This window comes from Mauremys mutica, chromosome 6 (genome assembly GCF_020497125.1).
Source record: "Mauremys mutica isolate MM-2020 ecotype Southern chromosome 6, ASM2049712v1, whole genome shotgun sequence".
NCBI lineage: Eukaryota > Metazoa > Chordata > Testudines > Geoemydidae > Mauremys > Mauremys mutica.
Window position 1 is genome coordinate 56,869,903 of NC_059077.1, and position 14,775 is coordinate 56,884,677.

At 43.6% G+C, this 14,775-nt stretch overlaps 1 protein-coding gene and 1 long non-coding RNA gene across 10 annotated transcripts in view; one reads left to right on the forward strand and one right to left on the reverse strand.

Moving 5' to 3' along the window:
• Positions 1 to 14,775, forward strand: part of LOC123373270 — a 50,209-nt gene that overhangs the window by 15,263 nt on the left and 20,171 nt on the right. The window lies entirely within an intron of this gene.
• KIAA0825 (KIAA0825 ortholog) overlaps positions 1,939 to 14,775 on the reverse strand; it is a 429,759-nt gene continuing 416,922 nt past the window's right edge. For 8 of the 9 annotated variants that reach the window (XM_045022167.1, XM_045022174.1, XM_045022166.1 and 5 more), the window contains one exon: positions 1,939 to 4,015. In XM_045022167.1, coding sequence (XP_044878102.1) covers positions 3,892 to 4,015 — 124 coding nt within the window. In that variant the 3' untranslated portion in view covers positions 1,939 to 3,891. The remainder of the gene's footprint in view (positions 4,016 to 14,775) is intronic. The other variant, XR_006580635.1, reaches the window with a different exon arrangement.

Here is a 14,775-nt window from a genome sequence, read left to right on the forward strand (position 1 = left end):
TCACTATAGGCATCTGCACATCCCCAAGACTTATTTTGTGGTCCGGGAAGAAACTACCTTCCTGCAGGCGTCTAAACAGACCACAGTTCCTGAAAACACGCACGTCATGAACTTTGCCTGGCCACCCGACGTTGATGTTGGTAAAACGTCCCCCATGGTCCACCAGTGCTCGCAGCACCATTGAAAAGTAGCCCTATTTCTCAGCAGCTGACTGTGGAAGAGGTGGACGATAAGGTGCGAGGAGTTGACAACGGCCATAACTGCAGCGGGATCCGTGCTCAAAGTGCTGTGGCGCCCGCGCTGTCACTGAGCAGAAAAGTGCACGAACAGATTGCCCACAGGCACTTTCAGGGAGGGAGGGAGGGCGTGATTGACGGTTCAGTGATGACAGTTACCCAAAACCACCCTCGACACATTTTTCCCCCCAGCATGCATTGGGGGGAAATCCCAGAATTCCAATGGGCAGCGGGGAGTGCGGGAACTGTGGGATAGCTTCCCACAGTGCACCGCTTCCAAAGTCGACGCTGGCCCCGTTACTGTGGACTCACACAGTCGAACTAGTGTATTTAGTGTGGATACACAACTTCGACTTCATAAGGTCGATTCCACAAATTCGAATTAAGTTGATTCGAAATAGTCTTGTAGTGTAGACATACCCTGAGCTATCTCTCTTCCCATCCTTGCTCTCCTTCAAGAAATGCATTAAGTATAAAATAAACAGTCTTTCTGACAAATCAATGGTATCCCATTTAGCAATCATCATTATAAACCTCCATTGCTCTTATTCAGACTTAATTCCACTCAACAAACACAGAATGTTGCAAAAGTGCCTGCTCAGTACAAGATATTTTCCTTTGTTGCTTTTCCCCCCATTACATCTTGAGAGTCTGTGAGAAGAAGCACTTCATATGGACTATACCTGCATTCCTCACTAATGATTTAGGGAAAACTTCAGCTTCAAATATGAATTAGTTTGGACTCTTAGGTTTATAAGGACAGAGTAGATTTGTATAAGAAAAACATCTGAGTAAGATATTGTGAACATTTTCAGACTTTATTCAGACTGCAGATTCCGTCTCTTTAGCTTTACTTTGTAAAGATTAAAAATATATATATATACCTATTATGGAAGATGTAACTATCCCAGAGTTTTCCACTGGGTTGCTATTAAGTAAACTTTTGCAGGGAGGTACTGAGAATGATATTTCTTAAGGCTTGCCCACACATTTATTTTGGAATAAGGAAGGGTGTAAATTTAAAGCATTATACCTACTCCAGAGTAACTCCCCATGTGGACACTCTTACTCGGGAATAGGAGTGCCTTTTTCCTGTTTATCTTAATCAACTTCCAAAGTTTATCAGAAAAAGGCACTCTTATTCTAGAATGAAAGCATCACATGGGGAGCTATTATGGAATAGCTATTTCAGTCAATTTCCCTGTGTAGACAAGCCCTTATTTTGTCTGACTATACACTAACAAATTAATTAGATATTCTACACAGTAAAATAAATTTTGACAGAATAGGACAGACTAATCCAAGTATGCTGATTGACCTCCACCCACTTGACATATTATTAATATGGCTAGGAGCATGTATGCCTCATTTGCCAGCAAATTGCATCTACCATTTTAGGGAATCCTGCTATCCATGTTTCAAGCTTTAAAAGCTTAGCTGTGGTTTTAGAAGTGAAATCCAAAGCAGGGGAAAATTGTTTTTACTCTCCAGCACTTCTTTATGATGTATAATGACTGTCTCAAGGTTAAAAACGACTACTTTTTCATTTTTATTTTTAACCAGGAGCAGCTCTAGGTATTCTGCCGCCCGAAGCACGACAGGCAGGCTGCCTTCGGCGGCTTGCCTGCGGGAGGTCCCCGGTCCTGCAGATTCGGCGGCACACCTGCGGGAGGTCCGCCAAAGCTGCAGGACCAGCGGACCCTCCGCAGGCAGGCTGTTGAAGGCAACCTGCCTGCTGCCCTCGCGGCGACTGGCAGAGCGCCCCCCATGGCTTGCCGTCCCAGGCACGTGCTTGGTGTGCTGGTGCCTGGAGCCGTGCCTGTTTTTAACACTTTAGAAATATCAGTGCCTCATTTCCCTCTCTTTGCTAGTGGACCCAGGGAAGATCTTTGGAAGACTATGAGATGCAGATATCATTTGAAATCGTCTAATGTCTGATCTACATTAGAAAAATGACCAGTCAGGGGAGATTGGATTAGATTAGCGTCTCATGCAGCATCACTATTTAGGTCTTAAAGTGATCTTACCAAGGTCCTTTGGAAAAGAGAGGTCACACTGGGTCCAACTCTCCATTTGTTTATATCACTGTAAATCAGGAGTAATTCCGTTCAACTGAATGGAGTTATACCAATAAAAAAAACTCCTATGAGAGGAGATTCAGACCCATTGTGTGCTGATTGTAAGAACCAGCTCCCCCTGCCTAGGAAACAGAGCAGGGAGAGCTACAGCTCAGGTCACAGCCCTACTAAGCTCTTGTCAGTATCCTCCAGCAAAGTAAGGGAAACAAGAACTCCATGCTTCCAATGCAAAAAAGTAAATATATAAAAAGTCTGACTTTTTTACAATAGAGGAACGTTCATGAGCTCTTCCTTGCAGCCAACAAACAACAGCAGCAGGGACATCTAAAAAGCTTTAAAAAACTGGTTTTGTTGAAGGAGAATTTCAGATGAAAATACAAATTTTGACTGTGACAGATATGAATATCAGATAACACAGCTGTACAGGGGTTATCATTGAAAATAGGACTTAACTATACTTACATTAGAAAGAAGCAGTGGATGGAAAAATAGATTTTTCATTTCTCAGTTCACTGTTAAGATGGTTCTTAAAAGGTAATAATTGGAGATATACCAATCTTCTAGATCTGGAAGGGACCTTGAAAGGTCATCGAGTCCAGCCCCCTGCCTTCACTAGCAGGACCAATTTTTGCCCCAGATCCCTAAGTGGCCTCCTCAAGGATTGAACTCACAACCCTGGGTTTAACAGGCCAATGCTCAAACCACTGAGTTATCCCTCCCTCTTGGAGCATTGTCTGCACTTGAACTGTTTTGTTTTCAATAAAAGCATGCATTTTAAAGCTTTTTAAAGCATGTTAAAGCATTTTTAACTTTAAAGATGTTGGGAGCAATGTGCTTTTAAGTCTAAGCCCCATGGCATGGTGGATGAGGAGACACTCCACCTCAGTGGGAGCAGCATGCCTGAGAAAGGCACAATTTCTTTGTGGAAGCACCCACTAAAGCAGCCTCTGCTACAGTCACTCAAAAGGGACAGCATGTATCCACTGCACTCCACACAAAAAGTTGGGTGCTGAGGTGAGAGGCCAGGTCCATGGCATAGCCTTGGGAATCTTCCCCTTCTTTGGGGAGCCTATCACCACTAACCTGAGCAGTCCTTCATAAGGCTGAATTTGGATGGAACTAGGGAAGAGGTTCCTGAGCTCTGACCTCTATCGTCTAACCCACATAGGGTTAGATACATTTGGACCCCCACATGGCATCTGTAATATACTGGCAAACTCAGGCTGGAAAATGTCCAAAGTAGTATTATTTATAATGCTGTGGTGTTTATGCTTTTAAAACAGTTTCTCAACTGGCCTTCAGCTTCTTGTCTCCACTGCACCAAGGTATGTCCTGCTGTGTAACAGCATTTTCACGTTATTCTTGTCTACCTCACACGTAACAGTTGCTGTTTTAAGGGGGGTGACTAGGCAATAATAAAGCAACATCCTTTCATTTCTAACTGCTACGCATCAAGATACAAGTTCCCCAGTTTTCTAGTCATTTAATGTATGCATAAGAGGGATTTTTTTCCAGTTATCACTAAACAATTATTGTAATAATGTTTAATTCAGCAGAAAGTGCTACACAAACTCTTTTCAAGGTGACAGTTCTTCTTTATCTTCTGAGGCAAGAGGGGTCTGTATGGAATAAACTTCTTTTAGGTGTTCCACCATAGCTTTTTCTTCCTCTTCCAGAGCTCCATCTTCTTTCATCTCCCATCTGAAAGAAAATATACTTTTGTTAGTTCTCTTGTATTTTTCAAATCAGTCATTAAACAAACTGATAAAAAAAATTCAACATAGACACCATGTGTTTATTGCCAAACGTATTGTGTTAACTGAAATTTCTGAACCACACTACATATGAACAGAAAAATCACACCCTATGCAAGCCTTCTGGCATTTAAACTGCCAAATCTCTGACAAGCTTCCTCCTATGTCTATGCCCCAGCATTTTCCCTTTCAGTTTTGTATCACACCTTAATAGCAAATTGACCAGAAGCAGTGCAAAACTGACAGAGAGAGGTGGAGCAGCTAGCATGTGTTTTTGAGATGGAGGTTGGCATATACTTCCCAGAGTTAATTACTTTAAAGTGAAAATCAGATAGCACAGGATTCTCTATTCATGAACAGTGTGGCAGGTCATCATGCTGTTAAAGTGGTACAAATGAATTTAAAGAGCTGCCTTACAAAATGGCTTAGTTTTTTGAAAATGTCACATACACTGTCAACTCTAGAAGTGACACAAGCATCTTCCCTTTTCCTCATATGGATGTTCACTCTAGCCTACCATTAGCTACCCCCATTAAAATTAATGCAAAACTGCCATTGACTACAAAAGGAATTGGGATTGGATCCTGGGTGAACAACAGAGCACCCTAGATAGAAAATATATATTTTAATTACATTTATGCATCTCTTTTTACTACATTCTCTCTCTGTATGTATGTTTTTATTATCAGTGATACATAGGCTTATTTTAAGAAATATTATTCATATTTTATAATATTACCTTTCATATCATTATTAGGAACATCTGCAGGGAATGAATGTGCAGATAGTTATTTTTATTTAGCACCATTCATATTTCAGCATCAGTTATTGTAAGACACAAGGAAGGACATTCAAACATATTTATTAGTTTATTAAGCAGAACTGAATTTGCTGATGATGGGGCAAAATTTTACTAAAGTCCCACAAACCACTCCACAGAAACAGGGTGTTTTTTTTAATATGATAACATGTAAACACCATTTTACTCTCACTTCTAAGAACAGCAACAAATATCTCCATTTTCAAGATTAAGAGTATTTAATAGTTTCTACAGACCTATTGAAAACCTTTCCAATAAATGTCATGACTATAGCATTCAACTGCACTGAGAACCCCTCTTCCTCCAAAAATCTCCAGAAGGCCTACCTGTTCCGCTAACACTATAGCATTACATCTCATTCTGGGTCTGATTCTGTTCTCGTGTACACCAATTTTATACTGAATTCCACTGACATGAGGGTAGTTATTCCCAGTTTATGCTGATGTATGTAAGAATGGAATAAGGCCCTCTGTCTTTGTTGTAACAAGTTGTGCTTTTAGAATAAGTTGTTTGGACCAGGGACTCTATTGAGTCTATTTTACTGTAGTGCCACATCCATTTGCAATGCAATACAAGTGATGATAGATTCAATTCCTAAATGTTTCTGGTATGATATCAGTAGCAAAATGGTGACCTCTCCATGCTCCCCCCCCCCCAAGCATTTCTACTGAGGTGAATACAAGAAATTCAAACTTCTCCTTTTCAGTTTCTGTCTGATTGGCTGTAGTAATATAATGACTTAGCACTTACTCAACACTTTTCATCCACAGACTATTATTTATTATTTGTATTATGACAGCACCTAGGGCCCCCAATCATGGATCACGTGCTAGGCACTGTACAAACAAACAACGCAATGACAGTTCCTGCACCAAAGAGCCTATAATGATATCTCAAAACACTTGACAAAGGTGGATAAATAACATGATCACCACTGTTTACACATGGGAAAACTGAGGTATAGAGAATTTCAGTGCTGAAGGTCACACAGAGAATCAATGTTTGTACCAGGAAGAGAACTCAGATTTCCTGACTGCTAATAAATACTGTCTACACTGGGCCACTCTGTCCTCTGTAAAAAGATACAATATTTATCTGAAAGTCCCACTGACTTCAATGAGAGTTGCACATGCATATCTGAGGGCAGACTGATACAAAATGACAGCAATGCATTGATATGCATTGTGAAGATGTATCTTTACTGTCAGAGAGGATTAGTAATTTCATTTTAAAAATAAAAATGTAAGGTCTAGTGAACATAGAAAAATCTAGAGAAACCATGCAGGAGATCTTAGATCTCATGGACAGCAGGAATAGATGACCCTCTAAGCAAAGATCCTGATGTCATGCAAAGCCATTAGTAAAAATGGGTAAACAATACACATATGAATAACTGCTTCAAACCAAAGTTTTTCAAAGCATTTTCTGAAGCATTAGTGGTAAAGACTTCCATAATTAGTAATCCAATAAAACCAAGTATAACATATACCTTACAGAATTCTGTATAAATAAGACAACCATTGCCAAATTATCCTTACCCTTGAAGGAAGGATGGTCTTGTGGCTAAGGTACATGATGGAGACTCAGGAGTGCTAAATAATATTCCCAGTATTACCACAGACTCATTATGTAACCTGGGTAAACCACTTAATCGCTGTGTGCCTCCTTTTCCCCACCTATATAATAATATATTTCATCATAAGGAGTTGTGATGTTTCATTCATTATTTATAAGATGCTGAAATACTACTGTGATGAGGTCTATAGAAATGCCAATAAATAAAATATACGTTCTATTGATTACCACCACATACAAAGGCAAAACAAATTACAAAAACTGTAAAATGCAGAAAAATTACTTTTGCATTTTACAGATTGTGATATGTTTTATTTATCAGTGTCAAAACAGATTCTAGCTGTTAATAAAACCATTAATTGATTCTTGATTAAGCAGGATATTGACTAATTAAACTGCCAAGGAAATAAGGCTAACGCTCTCTAAGAAAAAGCAAAACATAAAAAGCGGTCTGATGTTTGTTCTTTTTTGCATATGTATGTAAGCCACACATCTCCCGGGTGCAGTGTTCTGTCCCATCTAGTGGCACAAAGACCACTTAGAGAGAGAGAGAAAGAGATTGAGTCTGCTCTACAGCCTTAGCTAATAGTCAGTTAGCTTTTAGCTTATGCAGTAGAGACTCATGCACTTAGCTCCTGAGGACCGGGGTCTGTCTGTAGCCTGGTCTACACTAGGCGTTTAAATCGGTTTTAGGAGCATAAAACCGATTTAACGCCGCACCCGTCCACACTAGGAGGCACCTTATATCGATTTTAATGGCTCTTTAAATCGGTTTCTGTACTCCTCCCCGACGAGAGGAGTAGCGCTAATATCGGGATTAACATATCGGAATAGGGTTAGTGTGGCCGCAAATCGACGGTATTGGCCTCCGGGCAGTATCCCACAGTGCACCACTGACCACTCTGGACAGCATTCTGAACTCGGATGCACTGGCCAGGTAGACAGGAAAAGCCCCGCGAACTTTTGAAATTCATTTCCTGCTTCCCCAGCGTGGAGAGCTCATCAGCACAGGTGACCACGCACAGTTCATCTGCACAGGTAACAATGCAGTCTCCTGAGAATCGAAAAAGAGCCCCAGCATGGACTGCACGGGAGGTACTGGATCTGATCGCTATATGGGGAGAGGATTCAGTGCTAACAGAACTGCGTTCCAAAAGACGAAATGAAAAAGTATTTGAAAGAATTTCTAAGGCTATGACGGATAAAGGCCACAGCAGGGACTCAGTGCAGTGCAGAGTGAAAGTTAAGGAGCTCAGACAAGCCTACCAGAAAACCAAAGAAGCAATCGGAAGGTCCGGGGCAGGTCGAAAAACATGCCGCTTCTATGCTGAGCTGCATGCAATTTTAGGGGGCTGCGCCACAAGTACCCCACCCCTGACCGTGGATTCCGAGGTGGGGGTTGTAATCTCTGCCATGGCTGAGGATTATGCAGATGGGGAAGATGAAGATGAAGAAGAGGAGGAAGACCTAGCAGAGAGCACACAGCACTCCGTGAGCCCCAGCAGCCAGGAGCTTTTTATCACCCTGACGGAATTACCCTCCTCCCAGCCCTCACAAGCCACTATCCCAGACAATGACGCCATGGAAGGGAGCTCTGGTGAGTGTACCTTTGTAAATAGCAAACATTGTTTTTTAAGCAAGCGTTTCTTAATGATTGATTTGCCCTGAGGACTTGGGATGCATTCGCAGACAGTATAGTTACTTAGAAAAGTTTGTTAACATGTCCGGGGATTGAGAGGAAATTCTCCAGGGACATCTCGATGAAGCGCTCCTGTAGGTACTCCAGAATCCTTTGCAGAAGGTTTCTGGGCAAGGCAGCCTTGTTCCGCCCACCATGGTAGGACACTTTACCACGCCATGCATGTAGCAAGTAGTCCAGTATCATTGCATGGCAAAGCATAGCAGCGTATGGTCCCGGTGATTGCTAGCATTCAAGAAGCATCCGCTCTTTATCTCGCTGTGTTATCCTCAGCAAAGTGATATCGTTCAGGATAACCTGGTTAAAAATCAGGAATTTAAGTAAGGTGGATGGCCATTTTCCTACTGGGTTCGTGGACTGCAGCAGCTTAAAAAAAATCCTTTCCTGCACGTAGCCAAGCGGGGGGAGGGGAGGAGTGAAATGCCGATGATCTTTTTTGTGTTTGGTCAGCGGGGCTTCCCCAAGCTACCAGCCACGCAGTGGGTGGGGGGCAGGGGGTGGGAAGGGTGTTGATTAGCAGGGAGCTAGCGTGGTATTAGCCATGCGTTGGGGGGAGGGGTAAATCACTACAGACGCCGAAAGACAGTGGCTTACCATGGCCGCATGCAAGCTGAATTCTGATGCCCGGACCTGTGTCTGTGAGATCTGTAACTCCAGAGCTGCAGGCACTCAGTATTAAGATGAAAAATGCGACCTTGTAGGGAAATCACATGGGCTATGTAAGGTGAATAGTGCTGTTCACTGTGAAAGAGTATAACCATTGTTCTGTAAAATGTATCTTTTTAAATATTTCTCTCCCTCATGCAGCTGGAAATTTTTCAAGCGTCCCTCCTCCATCCCAAAGGCTAGCACAGATAAGGCGGAGGAAAAAGAAGACGCGAGATGAAATGTTCTCGGATATTATGGAAGTTACACGCAATGAAAGAGCTCATCTGAATGAGTGGAAGGACGTGGTATCAAATTACAGGAAAGAGGCCAGTGAATGTGAGGACAGGAGGGACACCCGAGATGAGAGGTGGCGGCAGGAAGACCGGCAGGAAAATCAGCGGTGGCGGGATGCAACTCTGGGGCTGCTGCGTGATCAAACTGACATGCTCCGGCGTCTGGTGGAGCTTCAGGAACGGCAGCAGGATCACAGAGTGCCGCTGCAGCCCCTGTATCACCACACTCAACCCTCACCATGTTCCACATCCTCCTCACCCAGACATGTAAGAACGCGTGGGGGGAGGCTCCGTGCACCCGCCCACTCCACCCCCATGGACAGCCCAACCAGAAGGCTGTCGTTAATGTGAAATTTTTTTAATGGCCTTCTCCATCCTTCCTAGCCTCCTCCCAAACCACACCCTTACTTCTCTCCCTCTTTTTATAATGAATTAATAAAGAATATATGATTTTTAAATGAGAGTGACTTTATCTGCATAAGTAAGCTGTACTCGAAGGGGGAGGGTGAGTTGCTTAAAGGGAATGAGTCAATCAAGGGGGGTTGGGTGTTCATCAACAAACACAGCAGTCACACTGTACCCTGGCCATTGATGAAGCTCGTTTTCAAAGCTTCTCTGATGCGCACCACTTCCTGGTGTGCTCTTCTAATCTCCCTGGTGTCTGGCTGCACGTAATCAGCGGCCAGGTGATTTGCCTCAGCCTCCCACCCCGCCATAAAGGTCTCCCCCTTACTCTCACAGAGATTGTGGAGAATACAGCAAGCAGCAATAACATAGGGGACATTGGTTTGGCTGAGGTCTGAGCGAGTCAGTAATGTGCGCCAGCGCGCCTTTAAACGGCCAAATGCACATTCCACCACCATTCTGCACTTGCTCAGCCTGTAATTGAACAGATCCTGACCACTGTCCAGGCTGCCTGTGTATGGCTTCATGAGCCATGGCATCAAGGGGTAGGCTGGGTCCCCCAGGATAACGACAGGCATTTCAACATCCCCAACTGTTATTTTCTGGTCTGGGAAGTAATTCCCTTGCTGCAGCCGTTTAAACAGAGTAGTGCTTCTGAATACGCGAGCGTCATGAACCCTCCCTGGCCATCCCACGTGGATGTTTGTGAAACGTCCCTTGTGATCCACCAGTGCTTGCAGCACCATTGAAAAGTACCCCTTCCGGTTTACGTACTGGGTGCCCTGGCGCTGCAGTGCCAAGATAGGGATATGGGTTCCATCTATCGCCCCACCACAGTTAGGGAATCCCATTGCAGCAAAGCCATCCACTATGGCCTGCACGTTTCCCAGAGTCACAACCTTTCGTAGCAGCAGCTTAGTGATTGCTTTGGCTACTTGCATCACAGCAGCCCCCACAGTAGATTTTCCAACTCCAAATTGATTCCCGACTGACCGGTAGCTGTCTGGCGTTGCAAGCTTCCACAGGGCTATCGCCACTCGCTTCTCTACTGTGAGGGCTGCTCTCATCTTGGTATTATGGCGTTTCAGGGCAGGGGCAAGCAAATCACAAAGTTCCATGAAAGTGCCCTTACGCATGCGAAAGTTTCGCAGCCACTGGGAATCGTCCCACACCTGCAACACAATGCGGTCCCACCAGTCAGTGCTTGTTTCCCGGGCCCAAAATCGGCGTTCAATGGATAGAATCTGCCCCATTACCATCAGGATCTCCAAAGCGCGGGGGCCCGCAGTTTGAGAGAATTCTGTGTCTACGTCCTCATCACTGTCATCGCCGCGCTGCCGTATCCGCCTCCTCCTCGACTCGGTTTGAAGGTCCTGGTTCAGCATATACTGCACGAGAGTGCACGAGGTGTTTAAAACATCCACGATTGCCGTATTGAGCTGAGCAGGGTCCATGCTTGCTGTGTTATGGCGTCTGCACAGTTCACCAAGCAAAAAAGGCGCGAAACGGTTGTCTGCTGTTTTCAAGGAGGGAGGGGGGAGGCTGTACCCAGAACCACCCGCGACAATGATTTTTGCCCCATCAGGCACTGGGATCTCAACCCGGAAATGCCAAGGGGCAGGGGAGGCTGCGGGAACTATGGGATAGCTATGGGATAGCTACCCACAGTGCAACGCTCCCGAAATCGACGCTAGCCTCGGACCGTGGACGCACACCACCGATTTAATGTGTTTAGTGTGGCCACGCGCAATCGATTTTATACAATCTGTTTTACTAAACCGGTTTATGTAAATTCGGAATAATCCCGTAGTGTAGACGTACCCTGTGTTGTATGCTTTACTGCGATTTAATACTTTACAAATACTCAGCAAAATGATTATTGTATAAATAATGTTATGAGCTGGATGAAACCTTGTTATTAATTGAGTTAAAACCTCATTCAAATTGATGTATGAATGCATCCTTCATTTAAGACAGCTAAGAGATAGTTAAGGTTCTCAACCTGTGGTCCCCGGACCTCTGGGGATCCAACAGACTATGTCTAAGATTTCCATTTGAAATTTTTTAGGGATTCACAAATGGAAAAAGGTTGTGAACCACTGAGCTAAGGTAACACATCTCTGTGTTTGGAGAAGCAGAACTTTGTATATTCCTTGTATATAATAAAATTGCATCAAAGAAAATACTAGACTCCATCAATTTCTACTTTCAATTGGAACGTCACAGGGCTCTGAAGTTTGACTAGCTGCTCAGGTTGAAAAGGTGCAGCACTAATTACAAATTAGGAATAAAACAAATATCTAAATAAACATTTTAATGACTGGATTTAGACACTGAGATTGTGCACCTTCTATCTCTTTGTTTCATTGTTAAATGTACATATTTAAGGTAATTTAACTACATTTTATGCAAATGAAATATTTGAAAACATTGAAACCCAGTGATGATTACTTATACCTCTTAGTGTAACTAAACATAGTTAATGACATTGCAGGACACAGAGATTTTCAAAACTGTGTGCCTAAAGTTTGGCCTGATTTTCAGCACTGCTGAGCACCTGCAGCTCCCATTAACTTTAATTATCAATTGTTTAGGTGCCTAAATGTGGATTTAGGAACCCTACTTTAGAAATCACATTTTGAAAATCTTGGCCATAATTCTGAAAGTCAGTTTGGGCCAGATCCTGAAAGGTGAGTAATGCCTTTCTTCTAGTGTAAATGAGCTCTGCTATGGATTGACTAATTCTGACAATGGTCTAGCTAATGCAAGTAAGGGGGGTTCAAAAAGTCTCTTCAGCTGCTCCATGACTGCAACCCATGAGCTGCGGAGGAAGATGAAAATCAATGGGAACCAATGACAGTCAGTGGGATTTAGGCTCCTAAGTGCCTAAATCAATTCTGAAAATGAGATTTAGGCTCTTAAATCAGTTAGACAATGCCTAAATATCTTTAAAAATCTGGATGAAAACTCTTGGGAGCAGGTTTTATATAGTCCTTGAACAATGGGGTCCTTGTCTCAAGCTCCTGATGGGGTAGAAACAATCCTCATCTGGATCTCAACAGAACCAAAACTTTTCAGCTCCACTGGAGACAACCAACCTCTGATGAAGGTCAGGCTCTGAGAGTGACTAATGTGAAGTGTGAGTGTTACAGATAGCCTTGCTTTTAAGAGGTTATATGGGCATGTTTTGCACAGAAGCAATCCTAACAAGCTTTTACTAAGTTTTTGTTTCTAGGAATATATTTTTATAATGAGACAATACTATCTGTTCACATGGGGGACAAGAACAATAAGAATCTTCTTTGGCTATCCCTCGATGCGAGGATGATATCTGCATAGGGGGTTCATTGGTGGGTTTTTAAGTGGCTGAGGAGCCCAATTCGTGACCTGTAGATTTTCCCACAGAAGTGACAGGTGTAATCTTGGAGGAGACACAGTTGTTGGCTGGACTGTTGTGCCCTTTCTTTCCTCCTTTGTCACTTCTCTGTCTCATGAGCACGTCTGTTCTCCTCAAAGCGGGCTGTGGCTTGGTGTATGGTGTGGCGCCACATTATGTCCTGTTTCGCACCAAGTCCTCCCAGTTCATTGGGTTGATGCCTCCCTTTTTAAGGTGTACTTTGAATATGTCTTTGAAGGGCTTCCACTGCCCTCTGCGAGCCTTTCTTCCCTGACTTACCTGACAGAAGAGTCCTTGCTTCGGGAGGCGAGAGTCAGGAACACGTGCACAGTAGCCAGCCCAGTGGAGTTGGTGTTTCATGACCTATGCCTTTGTACTGCTGATGTTCACTGAAGAGAGAACGCTGATGTTAATGTGTCAGTCTTCCCAGCTGATCCTGAGAATCCTCCTGAGTGCTGTTGGAACCACTCCAGCTGCTTGAGATGTCATCTGTAGGTTACTCAGGTCTGACATCCATAGAGAAGGGTGGGGATGACAACTGGTGCCTGTTTGCAGATCCCTATCATTGAAGACTCATTTGAGTAGTCTTCCAAAGGATATACTGGCACAGTGGATCCTATATTAAATTTCCATGTCAATGCTGGCTCTTTGGGAGAGGTGGCTGTCAATGTATGGAAAATGGTCCGCATTTTCCAGGGGTTCTCCACTGATGGTGACTTGTGCAGTATGAAGAGTAGTTTGTGCAGGTGAGAGCTAGTAGAGTACCTTGGTTTTCCCAATGTTGAGAGAGAGACCCAGGCTGTGATAGGCATCTGCAAAAAGATTTAGGGTGCTTTTTAGGTCAGCCTCTGTGTGTCTGAAAATGACGCAGTCATCTGCATACTGAAGGTCAGTGATGCCAAATCTCGTGATCTTAGATTTTGTTTGGAGACATCGGAGATTGAGGAGTTCACCATCCATACGATACTCAATCCTGATTCCATCAGGAAGGTGGTCAAGGATGAGAATCGGATCACGGCAAGGTAAATGGAGAAGAGTGTTGGACCAAAGATCCAACCCTGCTTGACACCAGTGTGAATGATAAATGGTTCAGTCTCTGAGCCTTTGCACAGAAAGGTGGCACTCATCCCATTATGGAGTAGTCTGATGATGGAAATGAATTTCTGTGGACAGCCAAACCTACCCAGTATCTTCCATAGGGCATCACGATTGATAAGAGTTGAAGGCCTTGATTAGGTTAATGAATGCCATGAACAGTTCCTGGTGTTGCTCTCTGCACTTCTCTTGAATCTGTCATGCCACGAAGATCATGTCAGTTGTGCCTTGGGATGGTCTGAAGCCACACTGTGATTTGGGGAGGAGTTCCTCTGGCAGGGGAGAAGGTGGTTTAGTAGGATCTGGGCAAGGATCTTCCCTGCGATGAAGAGGAGGGCAATACCTCTATAGTTCTCGCACAAAGATTTTTCCCCTTTCTTGAATATTGTAACAATGTTGACATTCTTAAAGTCAGGTGGAATTTCTTCACAGGTCCAGAGTTGGCAACGTTTATGTTGGAGCATTGTTCCACCATCTTTAAAAAATCTCAGCTGAGATGGTATCTGGGCCTGGTGCATTGTGATTTTTTGTCTCGGTGATGGCTTGTCAGACTTCCTCAAAAGATGGGGGATCAACAAGGTGTTCCATTGCCGAGCGTTGTGGAATAGACTCAATGGTGTCTTCAGAGACCATGAATTTGTGGTTTAGTAGGTTCTCAAAGTGCTCCTTCCAGCATTGTTTAATGGCCACATTGTCCTTGAGGAGGGTGGGGCCATCCTGGGAACATAAAGGAGTTGGGCCTTTGGAGCTTGGCCCATATATAGTTTTTGTAGCT